Here is a 26,116-nt window from a genome sequence, read left to right on the forward strand (position 1 = left end):
AAGAAGCCTAATAGAGAGCTTTAACGTTGTTTACCGCTTACCATTTAGCTAATAACAATTTTCACACTGAAATTTAATATCACATTCAATACAAAAAGTTTTACATTATTAATATACTGCAATAGCATTAACCAATGAATGTCTTGAGTTCTCTGTACAAGAACCTTCCTAGATACACATGCAGTTGCTCTGGCCCTGTGGAGCACCGGCGCAACGGGCAACATTGAGGAAGGTACTCACATCGCAAGGAATCCATAGTCTGGAGTCAGCACTATTGAAACCGTAAGCATCTTGTGCTTGATCCAGCAATGCCTTGAAGAGTGGGTGTGTAAGCAAGGTGATCTTTATAACAAACCTCCTTGATTCCTCACCCACATAGACAACCAAGTGTCCCTTAGGGACATCTTTTGGGATCATCTCAGCTTCCTTCTTGAACGCCAAGCAAAATCCTTGGCAGCATGTCTCGCAAAACGTACAAGGTGTTGTGACTTTGCTTGTCATTACTTTGAGTTTCTTTTCACAAGACTTGATGAATTTGCTATTCATCTTAGTAGGAGAAGAAGATTAATATACAAGTTATAGAGGACAGTGTTGTGATGAGAGTACTAGGTGAACTGGTTTATATATATATAGCCGAAGTAGAAATATCAAAGCTCTATAATAAAAAAAAAAGCTCTGTAATAAATGTTTGGACATGACAGTTAGCCAAAGGGTGAGATGGGGCAACTTTTAAGTAATACAATACTTGAATCGTGCGGTTCTGTTTTTTTTTGCTTATAAAGTTGCAATTTCATACGAAACTGTACGAACACACACTCTATGGTTAGATGTACATTAAAGTATTGCTCTATTTTCTTTCTTAGTTCAAATTGTTGTCAGACTTCTTGAAGTTCTTGGGGGATTAAGGCCCCACAAGACAGTAAGAGTAGAGATGGAGAGATAAGATCTGAAGGACAATGTCCAGTATGGGTTTACATCTTCTTGGAGAAAGTGTGACCCTGGTTTATATATGATTCATGCATTGGATATTCTAAAATATAATTTCAGTCAGTTTGATCTGCAGAAATGTTTGTCTTATTGACTTTTCCTACAGCTGTGTTGGATCTAAGCAGCTCAAGTGACTTCTTAAATTCTCTAAACATGGACTAACATAGAATCCTGCGATGATGTTGGCTAAGTATAATCAGCATTTTCTTTATAATGCTTTGATCATACTTGGTAAAACTTACATGTAGAGGTGATTTTTTTTTCTTTTTTACAGATGAAAAGGGGTTAGATAGGACGGTACAAGTAGACGGGGAGGAATGTAGTTCACAAGATAGAGATAGGCATGATGAAAACCTTATTGTCTCTTGGGAGGTTACATAGATGGAGATGTCAATGTTGGAGTGGTCCATAATACGAGAGTAAGAGAGTATCATTGATTAAGATTCATCCCCCCTTAAGAACTCATCCCAAATATGTTTCCTTCTAACTGAGTGAGAGAACCTCATTGTTAGACCATTTCTCTTCCAAAATGTCTCTCTCAGATCTATCCATCTGCAATGTTTGTGTTGTGTGTGTGTGTTTTGTGAAGTTGGTTTGAGTCTGTCAAATTGAGTAACAACGACTGCTATTCTAAAACTAAGCTGGATTCTTCTGCCTTTAATTTATTGCGTGCATGTGCGCTTATGAAGTTATCTATACTTGTCTCTCTTCTCACTTTCTTGTAAGAGAGAAAATATCTGGCCATAGAACATGTTACATGTAGAAATGCCTTTGAGTTCAATTAGATTTTATAGTATAAGATTATTAGTTTAGCAAATTTTAGTGTATATATATATTTTAAAACGTCTGAACTTCATTTTACAATGTACTTAAATCTTAAAAATTATAGTTATTAAAACGTTTTGGTTTCTATTTGCATGGCCAAAAGTGGTATGCAAATTTTTTTATTCACTAGCTTTATTACCATTCAAAATAGAAACAGGCAAAAGTTTACATTAATTAACCAATGCCTTGCTGGGTTCTCACTTCTCAGGCCGGGTGTAACCATGAACCGGATGTTCTCAGACCGGGTTTAACCATGAACCGGATGTGTATTCTGATTGGATTGATAATATATTCAAGAGGCATTTAGACCGGTGATAAAACCAAAAAATCAGCAACAAAAAAAATATCGAAAAACCAAAAAAAATTGTTTTTTCATGAACATCATCATCAAAAGTCACACAACTCTTCATTGTTGTTCTGAGCACACGTGCATTGCCGGTGGTCTTTGGTTTGAACTTGCAAAATACAGACATTGTTATTATATTCGATGGTGACTGGATTCAAGCAAGCAGAACATCCTGCCCCATCGAATTGACCGGAAGAAGGTAGTGAGAGTGTTTGCATAAAAAGAGCCTTTGATTCATGAATGGTATGTAACTCATGATTCAACTCACAGTAATTAAGCTATGTTTAATAAGTTAGTTTTACTTATCTACGATCTCCTATAAGGTTTTGCTATTGCATCATCACTTATACAATCAATTCAAGAACATTAATTAGTACGTAAATTAATCTAAATAAACTAAAATTTGCATTATTAAAGGGGTCATTCTAAAAAACAAGATATCTAAACTTGGACTTTTGAATCTGATGGTTCCAGCCTTGGGGGGTCTTTTGTTTAAATACGGACCCAGTATCATTAAGAAAATGTTCTGTCTGTATTTAGGTATCTAAAACTAATGTATACAAATAAGACTTTACATTAAGGATGATGCTTCATTCAATTAATGAGATTCTTCTGTCAAGAAATAGTAAATTCATTATATTCTTTGTCTGGGGGCAACAAAACCAACACACACAAAAAAACTATTGCTATTCTTGTTGCACAAGGACTTGAACCTAATATTTGCCAAATGCTTTACACATAGGCCAAAGGTACCAGTAGACTAAAAGTAGACATCGATACTGCAAGAAACCATTTTAAGTTCATACAAAAACAAGCCTATTGTGGCTGTGTTGCTACTGTTGATCGATTATTCTCACTGGAGGATAAAGAGCACGTAACGAAATGAAGGACTATCCAAGCAGATATGTTTGATATCTAAAGATAGCTTAAACTTTCAAAGCTATTTGGTGTAGATCTTGACTTTACTATGAAGGACTATCAATATCAACTCCTCTTCTTCTTCTTCTTGAAGTACTTTGGCTTCTTGAGGAACCATGAACAACATCATCTGATGATCAACAAACAGAATCATACAGCTTCAACAAGACCATACATACATTGCGATCTATCACAAACAAAAATCTAAACTTTTCCAAAAAAACACTTATTAGTTATGGGAAGCTGGTCTTCATCAACGTATACTATTATTAACTTATTATTTAGTCCCGGATTCCTTTTAACGCCGTTAATTTGACCCCCTTATCCTTTTATCACCAACACTCTTGCCATTTCAGTTCAGGGATCGCAAACTAAACTGATACGGTACCGTTTTAGTTTACAAAATAACAATCCTTGCCGTTTCCTCTTGTCATAAGAGACGTCGGAGTGGGGTTGGACGATTTGGGTTCAAAAATTTATACGCTGACGACAGAGATGCTATTACAGGTTGTCATAGACATGTCAATTAGGGCCGAAGCCCGTAGCCCGAGCCCGCCCAGCCCTAAAAATTACCGGGCTTGGGCTTAGCTTTATAAGCCCAAAAAAAATTGGGCCTTTCAGGCTAAGCCCATTTGGGCTTTGGGTATTTTGGGCTTAAGTCCGTTTGGGCTAGGGCCGGCCCGAAAACCCGAAATTTATATTTTAGCGTAAATATTATCCTTCTTTCTTGTAATCGAAACTATTATTAGTATTGATATATTATTTTAATATTTTTATCTAAACTCTAATAAAGCAAATATAAAAGTTTTTAATGCACTTTATTGTTTCATCATTACAAGTGTTACATTTTAAATTTTACAAAAGTGCATTCTTCTTTCATGTACAACATGTTTTTATTTTCAAAATATAAAGTATAAAACGTTTGACCATGTTTAGCATAAATTTTGTTCTCTTATATTTTTTGTTTTAATTGATATTTGATTATTTAAATCTTATTAAATTTGGTTTGTGTATAAAATATTTTTAAAACATACGAAAAAATAAAAAATTTGTGATAGACAAGAAAATTTTAAACTCACTTTATACTTTTTTTATTTTTTAAAAATGAAACACTTTTTTTAATGAAAATTCACATGTATTAAAACGATGGAAGTGACAATGACAAATTATTTTTCGAAAAGCCCACAAAAGCCCGAAAAGCCCTGTAGCCCTATAAAGGCCGGGCCGGGCTTTGAATTCTAGGCCCAAATTATTTTCGGGCCGGGCCGGACCGGGCTCAAATATTTACGGGTTTAGCGGGTTTGGGCCGGACCGGGCCGGGCCAGCCCGAATTGACACCCCTACAGGTTGATTCTATGGTGGAATGTTAACCTTTTTTTCCTTTTTTTAGTGCTGACCGGTTAATTCTCTTATATAATAAAACACAAATCACTTAACCAATAAGATTTTGACACATGTCATTTTTTTAATACTAAAAAAATAAGCTTTTTTATTTTAAATTTTTTCAAACCGTAAAATTCTAAATTCTTAAATTTTCTCGATCAACAACAACACGTTCATATTTTTTTTGGTAAGATAACTTCCAGCCATGTCTCCATTTCAAATAGTTCAACTCTTAAAGTAACTTCCGGTAACTAGTTTTATTTTACATCTCCCTGCTCCTTTCCATCGTTTCTTCTTTTTCATCTTCCTTTTTGTTTTTAATGTAGCAAAATATCCATACAAGTTTATGTCTAACCTGTATTAAGATTTATCTTCCTTGCCTTTTCAATTTATATTCTCTAATTCTTTTTAATTTTTTGCATGATTAAGGTTGAAGATGATACTATAGTATAATTCTATTTCAAATCTTTAACCTTCAACAAAAAAGCTCAGAACATTGTCACAAGTTCAGGCAACTGTAAGTATTATCTGATAATCTGTTATTTACAAACTAAGTACTTACAAATCTGTTTGTTTATGGATTGTCTATTTTACAAATATTTTTTTAGTTTATTCTTAAAATTTCAGGTTGGTGATGTTTGCGATGGAGAAGAACCCCAAAATGTTTATTCTTCTTCTTTTATTTTCAGTTGGGCATTTATCTTTCTACTGGAGCATTTATATTTCTACTGGATCTCAGGTATCAAAACTTTTGAATAAATACTTCAAAAAATGTTACTTCAAAATTATTTTAGTTTCACTTTTATTTTTATTATATTTCAAATAAGTACATTTATATTTTAAAGAAGGCTTAAATACGAAAAATAAAATTGAACGAAACAAATGTAATAATTTTAACTCTTTTTACATGTTGTTATTTATATTTTAATTTTCTATAAAAATTGCTTCTAAACATATACCTCATTTTGGAAAAAATCATAATAATTCTATTAACGTTTTTAACTGTTTTCTTTCAACGCAACATCTCCATTATATCCATCTCCAAAAATAATACAAAATAGTAATTAGTATTGAAAGAAAAACAGAGCATTCAAATTTTATAAAATAAATAACTTAAATGCAATAAAATTGTCCGTGGGTAGCACTGGGTGGTAATACTATAGTCCTTTTACAAATTGGAAGTCTGTTGTAACTTGTAACAGAGTATAATTGGAATTTTTTTTTTTAATTCTATAAACTACTTATATATCTGATTTAATTTTATATAATTTATCAAAAATAGAACTTTGTTACATGATTTTATACAATATGTACGCTTTTTAATCACAGGGGGCTTCAACATTAACAGGGAATATTATAGGTTACAGTTTCTTGAAGGTAACCATGCAGAAATAAGCTATGAATCGGCATATAACACCCATGAGAACGAGGACAATGAGACATAAGACCCAATCACTAAGATCATATCCGTATTGAGACAACGAGCTGCATCTAGTCACCACCCACACTCCAGAGTACCTAACCCAAAATTAAAATCTTGTGAATTCTTTTTTTTTTGGTAAAAATGTTAAGTTATATATCTTCTTGTGAATTTTGAATGATGCTATGTGATGAAGACAAATCTAAAACTTTATATCATACCTTTGAGCATTGGAAAGGACAAAAGCTTCAAGAGTCCATTTAGGGTAACAGAAGCTTCCGAGATACTTAAGAACAATGCTATCTCTATCTTGATTCGCGATGAGAGTCAATACAACAGGCACTAACACCGACATCTGCAAGACAAAGAATATACGGTTAAGTAAAAAAATTGGTTGTGAAACTTTAGTAAGTTATTAGAATGTGAGGACAAACCAACTGGGCAGCACTAGCACTGTACAATATGGCAAATACATAAGCCATGCCCGTTACGCAGTAGACCAAACACACTAGCACAATATAGTTGTCTTCGAAACTAGATCTCGGGTTGTTGAAGAAGTAGAACATGGACAAGTACACTAAAGGTTTGATAATTGTGTTCAGATGATCCATTGTGTCTTTGGCCATGAAATGCGCTAAGCTGCTGATTCCAGCGGCACTTTCTCTCCAATATTGTATTTTATCTACAGAGAATGATCTCAGCGCTGAAATCTTACACAAAAGAGCTACAAGAAAAATAAACCTTGGTTAATTTTCCAAAACTACTGCAAGTTCTGATTAATCAAATCAATATTTGTGTACTTTCACAACTTACAGACTGCTATAATCGTGTATGTGTAGCCAAGTGAATTAATCGTCTCATCATTCACCTTTGCAAGAGTTCCTAAACAAGCTCCTGCAACTAATAATATTAGTAAATCTAGGGCTTGTAGTCTTGCTTCTCTAAGTCTTTGTTTCCCAATCCTGAAACATATAAACAAAACTTTAACGTAGACATGATGAACATTACTAGGTTTTTCATTCTATCAAATTCTAGAAAAATCATACCTTCCCATAAAATATCTATACTGTCGACCTACAGTAGGAGTTACTCGATTAGAATTGTCTTGAGAATTGGAGTAATTGTCTTGTAGCTGATCTTTTTGTATCTCCACATTTGTTTTAACATCTTGCCATAGATCATTACTAAAAGAATTGTCAGTGGAATCATTTTGAGCTGATCCAGATGATGATGGGAGTCCATCACATAGCTTTAACATATCATGTGGCACTGGATAACCATTGTGAAGCATCCATCTCACGGGAAGTTGTTCTATAGTGATATCACTATTTGGTTTAACGATGCCTTCAAGAATATCTATATAATGATCAGGCGGATTAACACGATCAGGAACCGTGATACCTATTCCAGCAAAATACTCTTCGATTTTTTTGACAGATCCATGGTACGCGGTAAGACCACCTTTTGCTAGTAATATCATGTCATCGAACATTTTGTACATCGTATAACTGATAAAACAAAAAAAAAAGAACGAGTTATTTGTATTGTGATTATAACGTTAAAATGAAAATATTAATACATTATGGACATATATATATCGTACCTGGGTTGATGCACGACCATGCAAATGTTAACCCCTTCAACTGCTTCACGTCGAAGTGCTCTAAGTAGTAACTGAGAAGATGCACTATCTAAACCTGTGGTAGGTTCATCTAATATCAATAGAGAAGGTTCCATGACCATTTCAACACCAACGTTCACTCGTTTCCTTTGTCCTCCGGAGATTCCTCTTTTTTCTACCGTGCCAACCAATGAGTCTCTTACATGTTGTAGTCCTAAGCTTTCAATCACTCTTTCAATGATCAACACCTTTTCTGCTTTTGGCATATAAGCACTCAGCCTGCATGTAAAAGAAACATATGTGAACGTGTTGTAACAAACGCTAATCAAGCACAAAGAAAACAATAACACTTAAAAAGATTTAAATAAAATTTAATGAATTAGTGCGGTCTTTTACTTCCAGAATCAATAGAACATTATGCAGTATGTATTCTAGTATACAAGCTAGTTCTAACTTCTAAGACTTACCTGCATCTTGCGCTAAAACGAAGGTTCTCCTCGACGGTGAGATTTCCGTGGACAACATCATCTTGTGGTACAAATCCAGTAATCTTCTTGTATGAGTTTATAGATTCATTTTTACCATTTATGAGGATTAGACCAGCCCTAGTACATCCGGTTGACTTTCCTGCCAAGGCAGAAAGAAATGTAGTTTTTCCAGCTCCTGATGGACCCATTACTGCGGAAACACGGCCAGGCATGATCTTTCCGGTAACAGATCTCAATATCTGCTTATGTTTACCCTTCAAAGTAAGAGTTAAATCCTTAAACGCAACCTCTATCACAGGCCTAGACCTAATCTCAGTGTCTTGGGCCATGGAGATAACTCCTGAGAATGTCAAGTTCTGGTTGTTTTGCTCCATAGCTTTCTCCTTCTCTATTTGACCATACGCGTACTTAAAGATCTGACTTTGAGTATGAAGCTGTTTACCCTTTGGAGCTTGAGGCTTCTTCCCAGGCTTACTACCTCCAGTTCCAACATTAAACCCTTCATGGTTACTCGAGTTGTCTTCCATTGATTTCATCATCTTGGTCAAGTTACTCGGTCCTTTTTTCTTGTCCTTGGACTTTCCAGATGCTTTATCAGGTGTATCTTTCTTAGATGTCATGCGAGAAAATGTTTGAGATAGTTGTGCAGTTAATCCCATCTTAGGGTTTTTGGCAACATCTCTTGCAGTTTTCCACCTTTCTCGAGCTTGTGTTGTTTCTTTTGCGTGCCTCGCTGCTGCTTCTCTAGATTTGGCTTGTCTCTTTTCTCGAGTGGCAAGAACTTGATCGGAGCAGTTGTAAACCATGATCATTACAAGACTTACTGACGCCTACATAAACAATAAATACAGAAACTCTAATTTAAACAAGGAAAAAACAAATAAAAATGTAATATATATAGTTTAATTTCTTCTCATCAACTAACTTACGATTAAGATGGCTCCATATGCATGAATATTTTGGTTTGCAGTATTTGGATTACAAGTTGCGAGCTTGAAGCATGCTAAAATAGCCACCAAGAAAAGATTAATAATTATATAAACTTCATATGTACTTTATAATAAAAAAATCATTTTCTCTGGTTTTTAAAAAATTACGTTTTTGTGAAGTAGAACCTTGTCTGCAGTAATGTCTGAATAACACATGAAAATGTTTGATCAGATCATTAACTTTATATGTATATAAAAGCAAATACTGTGTTTGTTGTTATTATCACACATTGCATTCTTAATGTAACAAATTTGAGGGATATCTCATATATGACAAATCAATCGACGCATAAGTTGTGAGATAAAGAATCAATACCCACTACCACAAGTGACCTTTCGAATCGTCGTTGGACAATATGAACCTGGAGAACAAAACATATCACCACTACTCTCAGCATCAGCCCAACTATCTGCAGAACCGCACGTGTGGTTCAACTTTCCAGGAGGGATTTGGTAATTATATCTGCAAAGAAAAACTCTTTAATCAACCATTAATATTATTTCTTCATAAAAGTAGTAAATTTATCTAGAGAATGAGCAACTTACGGCTCGCAAACTCCTGTTGCTTTATTAAGCTTGGCAAGTGGGCAATATGCACCTAATGGACAAGCTCCATTTACATAAGTCAAAGAGTAAACAACAATGAAGATGTTAGGTTAAAGTCATAGTAATAATATTGATATAACATTAACATGTATATGTATATGGATATCTTACGTATCATGCAAGCAAGACCTTGTGGACAAAAGAAGCCCTCGCAACAAGGTTGGCATTTACGAGTTCTAGATGGAAGAACTTTTCCATTTTTGATATCAAACTTTTTATCATCATCTGCATTACAACTCCATCCCGGTTCGCATCCAGAAACCCATTTAGCCAAATTGCAGTTGACATTAGGTTTTACATGAACCGTTGTTACTTCATCCCTTCTAATAAAACTACTGAAATAGAATTTTATCTCAGCAGCTGAACATAGTCTAAGTGTGATGTCACCTGAAAAACAAGAATATGAAAATGTTTAAATGTTTGACGTAATAAATGTTTTTTTTTAAAACAGTTCTCCTTTTTACCATCGGTTTTCTTGATACAATTGCTTAAAAAGTCCAGATTTTTATCAAAATCAAATGCTTCATCCCAATCGTCCTTCCTGAATTATATCAATAAGTTATAGGCAAATATATGTCTAAATACGTATATGCTCAAATATCGAATATACTTACAATTTTTTTTTGAGAATATATACTTACAAATTTTTTATGCAATATCCTAAATCCCGATCAATATCAGCCTTTAAGACATTCTTTAGACTCTGAAGCCGGTTATATATCAGGTTTGTAACGGGAACAAGAACTTTTGGATTTCCTGTTTTGCTGTAATCATCTCCATCTAAACATGATGCAAGCGATATAAACCCCAAGCCACAAACGAAGAAGAACAAGATGTGTTGTAACCAACCAACATCAATCCGAAGTCGTCTCATCGTTTTCAATCAAAGTTTTGGAGAAAAAAATCAAAACTGTTTGAGCCAAAATAGTTGAATTTTTTGAACAAACAGTAGAATGGATACATTGGAAGCTACCAATAGAAATATTTGTTGAAACGTAATATGTTTCTCTCTATCATGTCTTGAGAACAAAAGTTCAGTCGTCTTATAAAAAGACAAAGACAGAGAAAAACAAGTTTTTTGGGGAGAGGAAGGATTTAAATAAAAACTAACGAGCTTGTTACAATACAAAATAAGAAAACTTGAAATGGTAACGACTAGAGATCAATGTAGGAAAGGTGAAAAATGAGAGTCTTGTGTGAAAAAAAAGAGTTGAGAATAGTCACCGTAAGAGCCATGGAAGGAGATCCATGTTTGTAGCAAATGCAAAAATGGCTGAGAAAAATGAGAGGTTTTTCTTTAAATATATAATTGGTTTACCATAAATAGAAACGGGTGGCTCTATATATATATATATATATTTTTTTTTTTTTTGGTGAAGCATAACATAGATGATTGCTTCGGTTGCACGAATGCGTGTGTTGCCCGATAACATTCTTTGTTAATCTACGACAATGATTTGACTTAGGTTTTTGCCAAAACTAGTAACAGGCATTATAACAAAACAACAACAAAATCAGTAAGGAGAAAAGTCATTTATACGTTTTGAACATAAATACAGCAATTTAGGTCAAATTGTCTCGGAAACCAATCATGCAATATGTCAGTTGGGTGAATCTAATATATTAGCTAATGTAGTTACAATACGAGACAGAACGATTTTTGTTCATAAAAAATCTATAGTATATCATATTAGTGAAGCAATATAATATAACACTAAATCTACTTGTGTGGCCATGGGGATATAGGTTACACTTTACTATTTGAATATCCGAAAAAAAACTATATGTGAGTTACATTAAATATTAGTCTGAGTCATTCAATAGATCTGGATACCCTCATGTTAAAAAAACAAAAACACATACATTTGTATGGGGTAGATTGCATTCTAATAGTATTAACACACCCAGATAGAGTAATTTATATCAGTATCAGATCATGAGTAAAGTTACAAATATATACGACCAGTATATTTGTATGGGCAAATCTCCAAAATAGCACCTTTCTAAGTTTATATCACAAAAATAGCACTCAAAAACTAAAATTACCAAAATAGCACCTTTGTAAGTTTATCCTTTGAAAATTTTAATTTTTTTATTTTTCAAAATTTGAAATCTTATCCCCAAAATCTCATTTCTCAACTCTAAACCCTAAATCCTAAACTCTAAACCCTAAACACTAAACCATAAATCCTAAACCCTAAACTCTAAACCCTAAACACTAAACCCTAAACCCTAAAATCTAAACCCTAAACCCTAAACCCTAAACCCTAAACTCTAAACTCTAAACCCTAAACCCTAAATCCTAAACCCCACCCTTTAACTATAAACCCTAATTTTGTGACTTTTGATAAAACATTAAGTGCTATTTTTGTAACTTTTGACCTTGAGTGCTAGTTTGGAAACATAAACTTGATTTAGTGCTATTTTTGTCTTTTTCTCTATTTGTATGTGGTAGATTGTATTCTAATAATATATAACTCAAAAGAAATATACTGGACATTTGTATGGGGTAGATTGCATTCTAATAGTATTAACACACCCAGATAGATCATAATCTGATACTGATATAAATTACTCTATAATATTGAGTATAAACATTACAAATATACCGATCGTATATATAATGTTTATACTCAATATTATATATAGGTTAAGATTCGCGCCTTGCGCGGAATCAACATTATATATATAAATTATTTTATGTATTAAATGTTTTTACATAATATGAAATAATAAATATATATTAAATAATTAAAAGTCAGTAATTATTAAATATATAATTAAATTTGTGCGAACATATAAATCAATTTTATTAATCAAAAAATATGTTTTTTATATTTGATAGGATATGTTATTAAATTTAAATGATACTAACATAGATAATATATTTTAGTATATTTATAATATTAATTTCTATTAAATGATGATTTCTACTCATATACTCCCTCTGGATTTAATTGTATGATGTTTAAGGTTTTACACACATTTTAAGAAACAATAAATACACTATTTTACTGGTTACTTTTTGGTTATATCAATAAAGTTTCACCATTCATAATTTAACTTTTTAATTTATGTTTAAATTTTAAAACTAAATGCATTAATTATATCTCAAAACATCACACATTTGCATACAAGATAAAAAGATGAAACATCATACATTCGTATCCGGAGGAGTAATTTTTTTGATCATTTGTATCTTTTATAAAAAAAATTTAAATTACTGATAACAAAATTTTCATTGTGGGATTAATAGTTTTAGTAATTTATAATTTTTAAAAAAAATAAGTTGTCAATGATCGTTCAAAACTTTTATCAAAAAAATTGTTCAAAGTAAATTTTGAAACTAAAATATTGTATTTTATATGGTTTATAGTTTAATTTAAAACGATATATATTAATCTTAATAATTAATTAAATTATACTTTTTACTTATATAATTTTTGTAATCATTTGTATTTTGTCATAACAAAAATTTTAAACCATGGATCATAAAATTTGAATTGAAACTTTTAAAAGTTTTAGTAATTTATAGCCGTTTGTAAAAATTCAAAATATAACATATACATAAAAATCTAAATTTTTATATATAGTTATTGTGGTTGTTTAATTTATTTATTATTTTAAAATTAAACAAATATGATAGAAGATACACTATTTTTTTATCAAATCTTTATTATTCAAAATCATTAATTGACATATATACTTTAGCTACATTAGGCAATTCCATAAATTTTATTTAAGGAAATAATAAAGTACATTAATGATGAATTTATTGTTAGTTTAATAAAAAAATTATTATATAATTAGAAAGACCAACATATTTTTCTAATGATTCTAAGAATCATTGCAGTGATGATACGTGGCTACAACAAGAAGTTGTAATGCTTATAGGGGATATATAATTTCTCAAGCCATTTTGAGGTTGTTATATCAATATATGTTTACATTCTGTTGCAATCTCGAGTAAATTAATAAACTATATTGTACTCCCTCCGTTTTTTATTGTAATTAGTTTAAGTAAAATTTGTTTGTTTCAAAATATAAGTAGTTTTCATAATTTTAAGTAACTTTTACTTTTATTGGGTATAGTGTGACCAATCAAGTAATATATACTTATTTATGATTGGTTTAACTACACCTAATTTATATATCAAATGCTACTTTTGGAAAACTTAATAACTTTGTTAATATTTGTGTATTCACCTGAAACTACCTGCGTAAAAAAACAGAGGGAGTATATAGATCCCAGTTGAATTGTCTTGTGACGCAACATTTTCACATGTTCATGCAAAAGTAAACAGATACTCCTGGTACCGTATCTATACGGCTATACTTAGCTACTGTCCTACTTCTACATTGACATCCACCGCTTTTGTTCTGATACAAATGGTGATAAATATACAATGACTCCTAACGTTTACAACCGTACCGTAATTAATATTAGCAATATATATATATATATTAATGTATTCATATGTTTTTATTATTATGACCGGTCCGCACTATAATTATTTCAAGTTTGCCATTCAGATCCTATATAAAACTTTTTTTTCTAACACAACTTAATTTCATTTAAATTCAACTCTTTCTGCTACAACAAAAAAAAGGAAAAACCATCCTTTTTGATTCAAAAGATAAAACTACGATAACACAAGCAGATCGACAAGATAATACTTCAAGAGAAGATGACAGTGAATTCAAGACGAAGTTCGAATGCGTCGATAAAGCTTTAACGACAAAGTCGAATAGCTGAAATAGTCACATGTGAGGTTAACACCCAATCCGCACCTCGGAGAATCGTCGAAACGAAATATGTTGCATCTTCAGTCCCCAAACGGACCGCTACACAAGATAGCAAAACGGCTATAAATATGGGTGGACACTTCCATTTAACGTTAGGAAGAGAAACACTCCTTAACAAGGAGGTAGTGGATATAGCGGTTCGCTTCTCTAAAGAGAAGTATGCTAGTGGTGATGAAGACGGTCCCGGTAGACCAACCGGTAATGGGGAGGATAGTAAGCTCTTCACACAAGAGAGATGCATCGTTATATGTAAACCTGCTTCGGTACCGACTCCGGTAAACTCATAGATAACCTTTAGGCAATTAATCAAGGAGACTAAATACCCCCACAACATTGTGGGCAGTGAAAGCAAAGGTCTGGGCCACTGATAATTAAAAACTATTGGACTACCCAAGCCCAATTTCAGTAAATGTAAGCTCATCCCGAGCATATTTGAAACGTAACCTCGTCGGGAAGATGAAAGCCTGGCGGATGATGCGGCGACCGGTGAGCGGCCAGGATAGGCTTGGTGAGGGGGGGGGGGTCGTTGGCTCAGGCCTCTGACCAACAGCAGGCAGGATGAGACGCGACAGAGGAAGATAGCTGAAGCTTTTTTTAACCCGATGAGGACAGAGCTTCGACGAGAGAACATAGAGGTCTTGTGGCTGAGATGACGGCAGATCTGGCTGGTGAGGCACAACTCTCAGTGAATGAACGGCGTCGACCCCAACAAGGGGTGATAATTCGTCGAGAAGAAGGTAAGCGTGGTCGCAAACCGAGGTTGATGAAGTACGGCGACTGTAACCGGCGAGAGGCTCGACGGGCTGGGAAACCCCCCAGAAAATGTCAGATCCGGTGGAACCAGATCTGTAGTGAGACAGACAAAAGCTTCGACTCGCACCAAATAGCTTTCTCCAAAGAGGAATGTTGGCGTGAGGAGAGATCTTGACATTAACGGAGCACCAGGTCGAAGAACTGGTGTAGATGGTGAAAACAAAACAGAGACATGGAAGACGAAGAGAGCCAGAGCGGAGGGCCCGACGTCGGCGGCCAGAGGCCTCACCGGCGTCGAGAGGCGGCTGCTGCAAGGGAGTCTCGATAGTCGGGCCTGAGAACTTTTAGGGCGAACTTTTTTTAGTGTTTTTATCCTACATAAAAAATTTATATAGTTTCTTTTGTTCAATGTATATATAGAGTTTCATGATATTAAGGTTCTTCTAAAAGTCTTCAAAATTTATGAACTTGTAACATTTCTGCTGGAAATCTCATGGTTTCAAATATTGTTTATTTAAAAACTTTTTTTTTTGAGAAAGGGCCTTGCTTATTTAAAAACTTACTACCAAGTATTTTGTAATTATACATTCTCCACAAAATGTATAACATATTTAACAAATATGAAACGTGGTCATTTTCTTATGCATTTCGAATATATCGGCATATATTACATAGTATGTGAATTAACTCATTGCAAGAAAACACAACTATATCGACGAAAATTAACGAAGAAATTTAATCCTCGTAAATTTACGTCTACTTTACGAGTATCTTATGAAGAAATTTAAAAGCAACGTTAGTTCATCGTAAAATAACGACGAAATGATTTCCTCGTAAAAACGACGTAACATAACGTGGTTTTTACGAGGAAAAATGGGTTCCTCGTAAACTCGACGTAACAATAGCGTCTACTTTACGAGAAAATATTTTACGTTTACTTAACGACAAAATTTCGAGTCCACCAACTTTGTAGTTGTAACACATTTTTTGTTTCGGCTACCTAATTAAATTTCGTTGTAAATTTTTAATAAACTTTCAATTACCAGATTCGAAAATTTCCTATAAATATGGACGTTTGAACATCATTTTAAACACACCAGCAAGAAAAAAAATAAAAATGTGAAAGAAAAAAAATGTCGGGCTCCGGGAATATTTTCAAGTTGTAGAGGTGGATGTATATGCACAGAGATGCTAACGGGAGAGTGACGAAAGAATACCTCGAAGGGCTGGAGACATTTATGCATCAAGAAGATTCTATACCGCTCGCCCAAGAAAGCGGTAAGATGTTCTGTCTTTGTCAGAAATGCAACAATTCAAAATTGGCAAATCGTGACAATATTTGGAAGCATTTAATAAATAGAGGTTTCACGCCAAATTGCTATATCTGGTTTCAACATAGAGAAGGTTATAATTATGAGAATGAATCTAGTAGTAGTAATAGCAATTTTCAGGAAGAACCGGTTAATCATCATTTGCATGATGAATATAATTACAATGAGGAGGAGCAGATGATAGATTATGATAGGGTTCATGATATGGTAGCTGATGCATTTGTGGCTCATGATGAAGATGAAGAACCTAACATAGATGCAAAAAAGTTTTTTGAAATGTTAGATGCTGCGAATCAGCCACTTTACAGTGGTTGTAGAGAAGGTCTCTCTAAATTGTCGTTGGCTGCTGGAATGATGAATATTAAAACTGACACAATCTACCTGAAAGTTGCATGAATGTATGGGCAGACTTGTTTAAATAGTATTTGCCGGACGAAAATGTATCTGCTGATTCTTATTATGAGATTCAGAAACTGGTTTATAGTCTTGGGTTGCCTTCAGAGATGATAGACGTTTGCATCGACAATTGCATGATATACTGGGGAGATGATGAGAAGTTAGAAGAATGCCGTTTTTGCAAGAAGCCACGATTCAAGCCGCAAGGGCGATGACGTATGGGTACTGTACCAAAGGATGTGGTACCTACCAATTACAGACAGATTGAAAAGATTGTACCAATCTGAACAGACTGCTGGAGGGATGAGATGCATGCCAAGCATACTTAGACGGATGGTGAGATGACTCATCCATCAGATGCAAGAGCCTGGAAACATTTTAACAAAGTTCATCCGGAATTCGCTAGCAATAGCCGGAATGTGGATCTCGGATTATGCTCAGATGGATTTAGTCCATTCGGAATGTCAGGAAGACAATATTCATTGTGGCCAGTCTTTCTTACGCCATACAACCTGCCACCGGAGAAGTGCATGCAACGGAAGTTGTTATTCTTGACCATATTAATACATGGTCCAAACCATCCAAAAAGGTCTCTGGATGTTTTCCTACAACCACTGATAAAAGAGTTGAAGGATTTGGGGTCAACAGGGGTGAGGACGTATGACTGCTCAATGAAGACGAATTTTACGGTGCGAGCGATGCTTTTGTGGACCATAAGTGACTTTCCTGCCTATGGGATTTTGTTTGGATGGACTACACATGGGAGATTAGCTTGTCCATATTGTAATGGAACGACAGATGCGTTTCAACTGAAGAATGGTAGGAAGACAAGTTGGTTCAATTTTCACCGTCGATTTCTTTCCATTGGCCATCTGTACCGAAGAAACAAGAAATTGTTTAGACACAATAGGTTTGTGAGAGACACTACTCCTCCATATCTAATTGGAGAACAAATTGAAGCGCAAATCGATTACTACGGAGCTAACGAAAAAGTTCGTTGTGGTGGTAATTGGCATGTCCCCGGTAATATGCCTGATTTTTACGGTGTTCGGTAAAACTGGCACAAGAAGAGTATATTTTGGGAGTTGCCATATTGGAAGGATCTTCTTCTGCTCCACAACCTCGATGTGATGCATATAGAGAAGAATTTCTTTCAGAACATCATGAATACAATATTGAATGTCCTAGGGAAGACAAAAGACAACATAAAATCGAGGTTGGACTTGCCAGATATTTGCTCAAGAAGTGAGTTACATATAAAAAGCAATGGACAATTTCCCGTTCCAATATTCAGATTGTCTTCAGAAAAAAGTCGGTGTTGTTCAACTGGGTGGCATCAGAAGTGAAGTTCCTCAATGGGTATGTTTCAAATATCTCTAGCTGTGTTGAAAAAGGTCAAAAGTTCTCTCGGATGAAGAGACATGATTGTCATGTCTTTATGCAACGACTACTTCCCTTTGCATTCGCAGAGCTACTTCCAACAAACGTATATGAAACACTTGCAGGTAGTATATTATAACGTATTAATTTTATAATGGTTTAGTTTGAAATAATATATGACTACTAATGTGTTTAATTGTTTTTGGAATATACAAGGTATTGGAGCATTTTTCAGGGATCTGAGCACACACACTCTTAAAGAAGAAGTCGTGGAACAACTTCACGAGAACATTCTGATATCTTATGTATTTTCATAGTTTTAGCAATCATTTTAGTTCTCAATTTGTCCATTTAGATGCATTTAGAGTAGATTTAGATGCATTGTGATATCTTGCATATTTCCATTATCTTATCCATTCATCCATGTGCATTTTGATCATATAGACTAGGATTTAGTCATGTTTAGGTTACATTTTGCATACATGAGTCTCTATCAGGTGTTGGAGTGCCACATGGAGTTCTTGGGGCTATTTGGATGCATTTGGAGCTCAAAGGAGGTGATATATGTGATCATTGGACGAGCAGAGCAGGGGAGCGAGGTTCCGCAGCGACGTCATGAGGTCGCTCCAAAGCACCTCTCAGAGCGACCTAGCTGGAGCGACCCCGTGAAGTCGCTCGCCATACTCACCCCGTGAAGCGACTTGCCCAGAGCAACGCGCCGAGGTCGCTCGCATCTCACACACCTCTCGGAGCGACCTCCTAAAGCGACGCCATGAAGTCGCTCGCGTTCTCGTCACTCCGAACAGTCTTAGATGACCCTGGAGCGACCTCTCAGAGCGACCTATCAAGGTTGGTCCCGATCCAGAGCGACCCGTTGGAGCGACACACCAAAGTCGCTCGGGACCTCTCGCCCGGAGACACCAAAAATCAGCCCTGGAGCGACCTTCCGGAGCGACACCTGCAAGTCGCTCCGCGTTATTTTGCTGCCGAAAATTATGACTTCTCAAGGACCTTTTTGCAATTTATTTTGGACGTTTTATATTTCTAAAACCTATGTTTTAAACATCATTGGTAGCCACCAGACAGATGATCTTTTGATCTATGGAGAAATACACAAAAACTCTCTTGAGAAGTTCATCTCTTGGATTTTGATTGTTATGTTCTTGTGTTCTTGTTGATTTCTTATCTATTTCTCTACATGATTAATCTGAAATCCAATATGGGTTTAAGAGGAATCATGGAGATTAGTGAGTAATCACCTTTTGAATTCATGGGTTAGGGATAGGCCTGGGCATTCGGGGTCCCAATCGGGTTTCGGTTTTATCCAATCGGGTTTCGGTTTTTCGGGTTTATCAAAATCAGCCCCATTCGGATTATTTGAAAGTTCGGTTCGGTACTGGTTTGGGTTCTATCGGGTTCGGGTCGGGGTTAGTAAATCTTCAAAGAACCGGTACAACCCAATATACTTTTGAGTTCGGGTCCCAATCGGTTTTTCGGTTTAAAAGTACCTGATTTTTACTTATTTTATAACCAAAACATGAGTAAAACCGGTTCTTCAGTTTTAAAATACCTGATATGTACCTATTTTGTAACCAAAACTTAAGTAAAATCGATTCAAAAATAAGGAACATCAACCGTGATCATTCAAAATCAAACGAAAAGTAAACATATTTACTGATAAAAAGAAAACCCAATAAATAAAAGCATAAAACGAAAACCAAGTTCTCATGAAATGAGAAACATTGTTTAACGAAAACAAAATCAAAATCTAAATACTTCAAGATTCAACGGCCATCTTCAACCATCAACCTTCATGTAATAGAACCACCAACCTTCATGTAATAGAACCACCAACCTTCGTGTAATAGATAAGTATTTTAGATGTTCAATATTTCTTAGTGTATTTTGGATATATATTAGGAATTGAGATCATGTTTGGTACAAGATCTTTTAGAGGTTTTGAATGTTTCGGGTTCTATCGGATATCCATTTAGATTCAGGTTCAGTTCGGATAATACCCATAACCCGAAATACCACAAAACAAGATCCATTCGGTATTTACATCGGGTTCGGATCGGTTCGGATTCATTTTTATCGGATCGGATTCGGTTCGGGTTTTCGGGTTCGGTTTATTTGCCCAGCCCTAGTTAGGGAGATTAAGGGTGATTAGGTTAGTTCTAGGATGTTTTAGTGTAGATCATTCTTGTTCCTTGCTAGTAGAGTATTCCTAATGCATCTTCTGAGTTGGCCACTCAAAAGTTGATCAATAGGCATTTCCCACCCGAAAGGTGTTTGATGAAATGCCTGAGACAACTCTCCTAGGCTTTTAGTATACTTTGCCAAAGACATTTGTTGTTAAAGATGCTAAGATAGCTAATAGACTTGTTAGTAATGATTGCTTTCATATTATTCAACCAAAGACATTTGATGTTTGAGATATGTTAGCAAATGAGCATTCATCTGGACATAGAGCTTGCTTAGAATTATGTCTAGGCTTAAGGTTGATAGTTTGATTGATCGTTTGTCCTTAGTTCGATACTTGATCACCCAAGGTATAATCCCTATGCCCATGAGTTCTATTTTCCCTTAATCAAGAAAGTATCATTCTGTTATTGCTTTCTAGTTTTAGTCATAGCTTAAAACCCATCTAAATCATTGGTTGCACTTAGATTAAGTGAGTACTTGCATTCTCAGTGCTTTGATATCCCTCAGAACTGGTTCGACAATCACTATACTACAACATTTGTCTTAGGAGCCTCGAAAACTCCTAACATCACATTGCATATACATTTGTCTCTATTAGGTGATGGAGATGCTATTTGGTGAGTTTGGAACCTTTGGAGATGGTTTAGAGACAAGAATGGTGATTTTGGTTCACAAGACGAGGTCCCAACTGTCCCAGCGGCCAACTGCAGCGGCCAAGCAAAACCGCTGGGAAAATGCACACGCCCCTGCCCCATATGTACTTGTTGCAGCGGCCAAATGACATGTCGAAAGCCAGCTGCGACACTTAGAAAAATCTGCACTTCTGTTTTTACCAACTTTTTATCCAAATTATCTTGGGTCAACCCAAGCTTGTTGGGTCGACCCAGCTCGTTTTTAGACCACTATAAATACTTTTTAGACTTAATTTTAGAGGTTATCTTGTTTTCTATCTAATCAAAAGCCACTTTTGGGTGAAAGATTTAATCTTGATCATAATTTCTTATCTTTGCTTGATTATCTTGCTCTCTAATCATGTTTAACCTTGAATCATCCATGGTTTTGGGGTTATTCATGTCTATTAGTGAGTAGACTAATCTTGGATTCATGGGCTAGGGTGATTAAGGGTGATTAGAGAAGATCTAGGGTGTTTAGTGTTAGATCCACTTGTTTCCTTGCTTGTTGAGGGTTCTCAATGCTATTTTAGTCTTGACAATACTAAAATAGATCTCTAGGCATTTCCTACCCACAAGGTGTATGATGAAATACCTAAACCAACTCTTCAATGCTTTTAGCTTGCTTTACCTAAGGGATTAGTTGCTAAAGGAGTTAAGATTGCTATTAGACTTGTTCTCCATGTTTGCTTTAGTAACATTCAACCTAAGGGATTAGATGCTTGAGTTGCTTTAGCAAAAGAACATTCATCTAGGGATAGAGCTTGTTTAGCTTAGTGTCTAGGCATAAGGAAAGTGTTTGATTGCTAGCTTGCCACCCTTAGATTGGATCTACATCACCCAAGATCAAATGCCTAGTCCCATGAGTCCTCTTGCTTCATATTGAGAAAAGAAAGATCATTACTTTATTGCATTTTAGGTAGTAATCTAGTTTCAAATCATCTCAAAAATTGGTAGCACTTAGATTAAGCATGGTCTTGCATTCCCTTTGCATCATAATCACTTAGGACTGGTTTGACATCTTATATATTACAACATTTGATTAGGGGCCTTGAAACCTCTATCATCACATTCTCATCTTATTGTGAAACTTGGAGAAGATATTTCCTCCGGGATTTTTTGACGTCATGGAACATCTAGCTGTCCACCTCCCATATGAGGCATTGCTTCGTGGACCTGTATATTACGGATGGATGTATCAATATGAGCGAGCCATGAAATATTTGAAAGGAAAAGCAAAATACCTCGCAAAAGTTGAAGGTTCTATAATTGCTGGAAGTTTGACGGAAGAAACTTCTCACTTCACATCGTACTACTTTGCATCAAAAGTACGTACCTGGAAAAGAGCTCCAGGAAGATATGATGATGGTGGTGTCGCGCCAACATATGCAGTTGCTGGTGTTCCAGACATCTTTAGCCAGATTGAGCGAATCGGTGGGAAATCGAAAGAGGTTTGGTGGTCGAGTGAAGAAGACGCTCATAGTGGACACACCTATATTGTACTCAATTGCGAGGATCCATTGATGCGTTATTTTGAATGATAACATATTTTATGGAAACTTCTAAATACATATAAGTATAAATTATATAATTTCCAAAGATTAATTAATATAAAATGTGATTTTACAGCCTATTTGTTTCTCAAGTCGAAGAGACATTCTCAGGTATATCCACAAGTGACGTAGACAGAAGGAAAGATCAACACTTTATTAAGTGGTTGAAGAATCAGGTATTAACTCAAACTCTTAATTTTTGTAGGTTGATCGATCAAACTCCTTTTTCATATATGATCTATATTTCAACGTTCTCTTTATTTTTGCAGGTTGATTATGACGACGACGCAGATTATCCTACGTGGTTTCACGAAGTAATTTAAGCTCCACTTGCAAAGGTCACCACATCACAGATGTATTTCACACGAGGCTATACATTTCACACATATGAGTATGGTAGACAGCGGGCGACCAGTAACTATGGAATATGTGTGAAAGGCGAAACAGATTTCTACAGGATCTTGCAAGAGATTATTGAAGTGGAATTTTCAGGGTTATTGAAGCTGAAATGTGTCCTCTTCAAATGTGAATGGTTCGACCCCGTCGTCAACAGAGGTGTTCAGTTTAACAAATTCGGTGTAGTTGATGTCAATGGTGGACGAAGGCACAACTTTTTTTTTTTTTGGCATACATGATATGTATGATTAATTTTTACGTTGTCTTTATTTTTGCAGGTACAACAAATTCGAACCTTTCATCTTAGCTTCACAAGCAGACTAAGTTAGCTTCCTTCCATACCCTCGGATGAGAGAATCGAGAATAAATTGGTTAGTCGTGATCAAAGTTACACCTCGTGGACGAATCATCAGTGGAGAAGAACCACCATTGCAAGAAGAACATATAAATGAAGTCGAGTAACCTGAACAACAAATTGATGACATACTTCTCATTGATCCGCATAATCATGAGTACGAAGATCTTACCGACGATGCCGCGGACGAAGCTGTTGAAGACGAGTTTAATGAAAATGATGATGTTTCTACTGATGACGAGAATGTCGATGTATCCGATTGATGTATTTGTTTTTAATATGATTGTTTTTCAGACTTAATGCATGTGATTTGATAGATTTAATCATGAAAATCTATTTATATAATTTGATTTTGTGTAAGGTAATGGGGGGGTTTGAATTAGAAAGAAGAGATTGAGATTATAAGTTAAGGAATTGTGGTTTTATAATTTGGGGTTTGGAATGGAAAGAAGAGATTAAGGTTAAAGGGACGGTGGGTTTGGGGTTTGGAATATATGAAGTACAAGATAAGGAAGATGGGGTTTTGGAATATATGAAGTACAAGATAAGGAAGATGGGGTTTGGGGTTTCTGATTTTAGGGATTTAAACATAATCCTCGTTACTTCCTTGTAAACTTACGAGGAACTTACGACGAATCCTAAAAATAAAGAACGCGGGACTCGTTAATTCCACGTAAGCAGAATACGTCGTAAAGACCTCATAATAGGAAAACGCGGGCCTTTGTATTTCCTCGTAAAAAAAACACAGGCCTTTCTATTTCTTCGTAAATTAATGAGGACGTTACGAGGAAACAAAATACGGGCCATGCTAATTCCTCGTAAAAAAACACGGGCCTCGCTAGTTCCTCGTAACTTTACGAGGAAATTTCTAGGATTACTAATTTCTTATATATACACGCGAGCTTCTCACTTCCATTTCGTCTCCACTTCCTCTCTCTTTCGTTGCAATGGTACGTACTCTCTCTATTTCCTCTCTAATTTGATTAGCTTATGGTAGATTAGGTGGTTAGTGTAGGGAATTTCGATAGGGTTACGGATTTTATGTTAATTGGTGTTGATTAGGTGGTTAATGTAGGATTTTTAGCAAGATTTATAGAATTTGTTAATTATAAAATTTGTTAATTACTGTTGATGTTAATTTTAAAAATTAAAATTTTTTTCCAGGTTCGAAAGAACAGACTTACTCCCCATTACAGAGAGATGTTCGGTGAGCCTGGTCGTCGTTTAGACCCATCTTCTTCAGCTCCCGGTTCTTCTCCAGCTCCCGGTTCTTCGGGTTCGGAGACTGTCCCCGAGACTCAGTCTTCTCAGAGAGTCTCTCGGTCGCCTTCTTCTGGTGCACCATCGGTTCCTTGATTCGTTGCACCACCGGCTCCTCATGCTCATGTCCCAGAGGTGCCTCCTCTGATGGCTCCCCCGATGCCGGCCGGGATTCATCCCGATTTGATGGTGCCGCCTAGTGCTCCTTACTCGCAGTACACTGTCGAGGACCTTCTCGCTCAGCCAGGCAGAGAAGGTTTATCAGTCCTAGACCCCGACCGACCGGACGAAACTTTGTGGTACGTTACATTTTTTTTTAATTCTTTTAAAATTCTTTTATAACAATAATAAATAATTTATACTTTAAATTTGTTTTTTTTTCAGGTCTGGGGTTGACGGATGTGTTACTCGGAACGTAACCGAGACGATCAAAGGTTACTTCTCTGAGCCACATCCGAATTGGAAAAAGACGCCGACCTACGTCAGAAAGACGTGGTTCAAAATTTTTGCTGTAAGTTACTATTAATTAATTATATATACTTTAAGTTTTTATGATTTAGATTTTTTAATTTTTTAAAACTAATTCTTAATTTAATTTTGTCCATGGGGGTCAATGAGAGGGTGAAGAAAGCGTTTAATGCGAAGGCGAAAGCTCACTTGTTGGACACGGTTTCCAACTGGAAGGGTGACTGGATCGTGAAGGGGTATGAGCGTGGCAAACCCCCTGAGCTCACCACGGATGTGTGGGATGGCCTCATCCGTTATTGGCGGGATCCTGACTCCATTAGAGTCGCCGAATCTTGCTTTGCCTCCTGCCGTCAGACGGTAGAGAAGCACGGCCACGAGCCGATGCTTCACTCTACGGGTCAAAAACCCCACGCCGGTGTCCGTCTGGATATGGTAATTAAATATTTAATTTAATTAATTATATATATATATATGTATATATTTTAACTTTCTTAAATATTTTTTAAGCCAAAGAGACGGGAGAACTCCCGTCTCTTTTGCAACTTTACGAGAGGACCCATAATAACAAAGAGGGCCAATTTCTAGATGCTAGGTCCGAGGAGATCTTCAACGACTTGGTTGGTCGGGTTGAAGAACGCCAGACCCAGCTGACCCAGGAGTCCACCGACGGATTACCCGTCATCTTATCCACACTTGAAGTGGATAGGATTTGCGAGGAGGTAAAATTTTTAAAATTTTAATTTTTTTATTATTCATTTAATTTAACTGTAACTTTTTACTAACAATATATATATATTTTTTTAAGGTTGGGGATTGGTTCCGTCAACGATGTTCCGAGAGCGACATCGTCTTATGGTCAGAGACGGGATGATGAAGTCACTCGGCTGCGTAACGAGTTGGACTCGACACGATCTTCGTTTACAGCTCGTATGGGTGGAGTCGAGGGCTTCTTGGACGTT

At 35.6% G+C, this 26,116-nt stretch overlaps 2 protein-coding genes across 2 annotated transcripts; both read right to left on the minus strand.

Annotated features, from left to right (window-relative positions):
• Positions 1-13: 13 nt before the first annotated feature.
• On the minus strand, positions 14-1,458 carry LOC106388512 (indole-3-acetic acid-induced protein ARG7). The gene has a single exon (XM_013828597.3). It carries the CDS (start codon positions 544-546, stop codon positions 169-171), a length of 378 nt encoding a protein of 125 aa, XP_013684051.1. The 5' UTR covers positions 547-1,458; the 3' UTR covers positions 14-168.
• A 4,236-nt stretch (positions 1,459-5,694) lies between these two features.
• LOC106386357 (putative white-brown complex homolog protein 30) lies at positions 5,695-10,756 on the minus strand. The gene is made up of 14 exons (XM_013826211.3): positions 10,225-10,756; positions 10,048-10,124; positions 9,695-9,970; positions 9,524-9,587; positions 9,294-9,440; positions 9,086-9,120; positions 8,918-8,991; positions 7,968-8,818; positions 7,483-7,779; positions 6,926-7,387; positions 6,693-6,841; positions 6,314-6,603; positions 6,101-6,234; positions 5,695-5,977 (listed from the first exon to the last, which is right to left on the minus strand). The coding sequence occupies exons 1-14, from the start codon at positions 10,455-10,457 to the stop codon at positions 5,821-5,823; spliced, it is 3,246 nt and encodes a 1,081-aa protein (XP_013681665.1). The 5' UTR covers positions 10,458-10,756; the 3' UTR covers positions 5,695-5,820.
• Between the last annotated feature and the right edge of the window lie 15,360 nt (positions 10,757-26,116).

This window comes from Brassica napus, chromosome C4 (genome assembly GCF_020379485.1).
Source record: "Brassica napus cultivar Da-Ae chromosome C4, Da-Ae, whole genome shotgun sequence".
NCBI lineage: Eukaryota > Viridiplantae > Streptophyta > Magnoliopsida > Brassicales > Brassicaceae > Brassica > Brassica napus.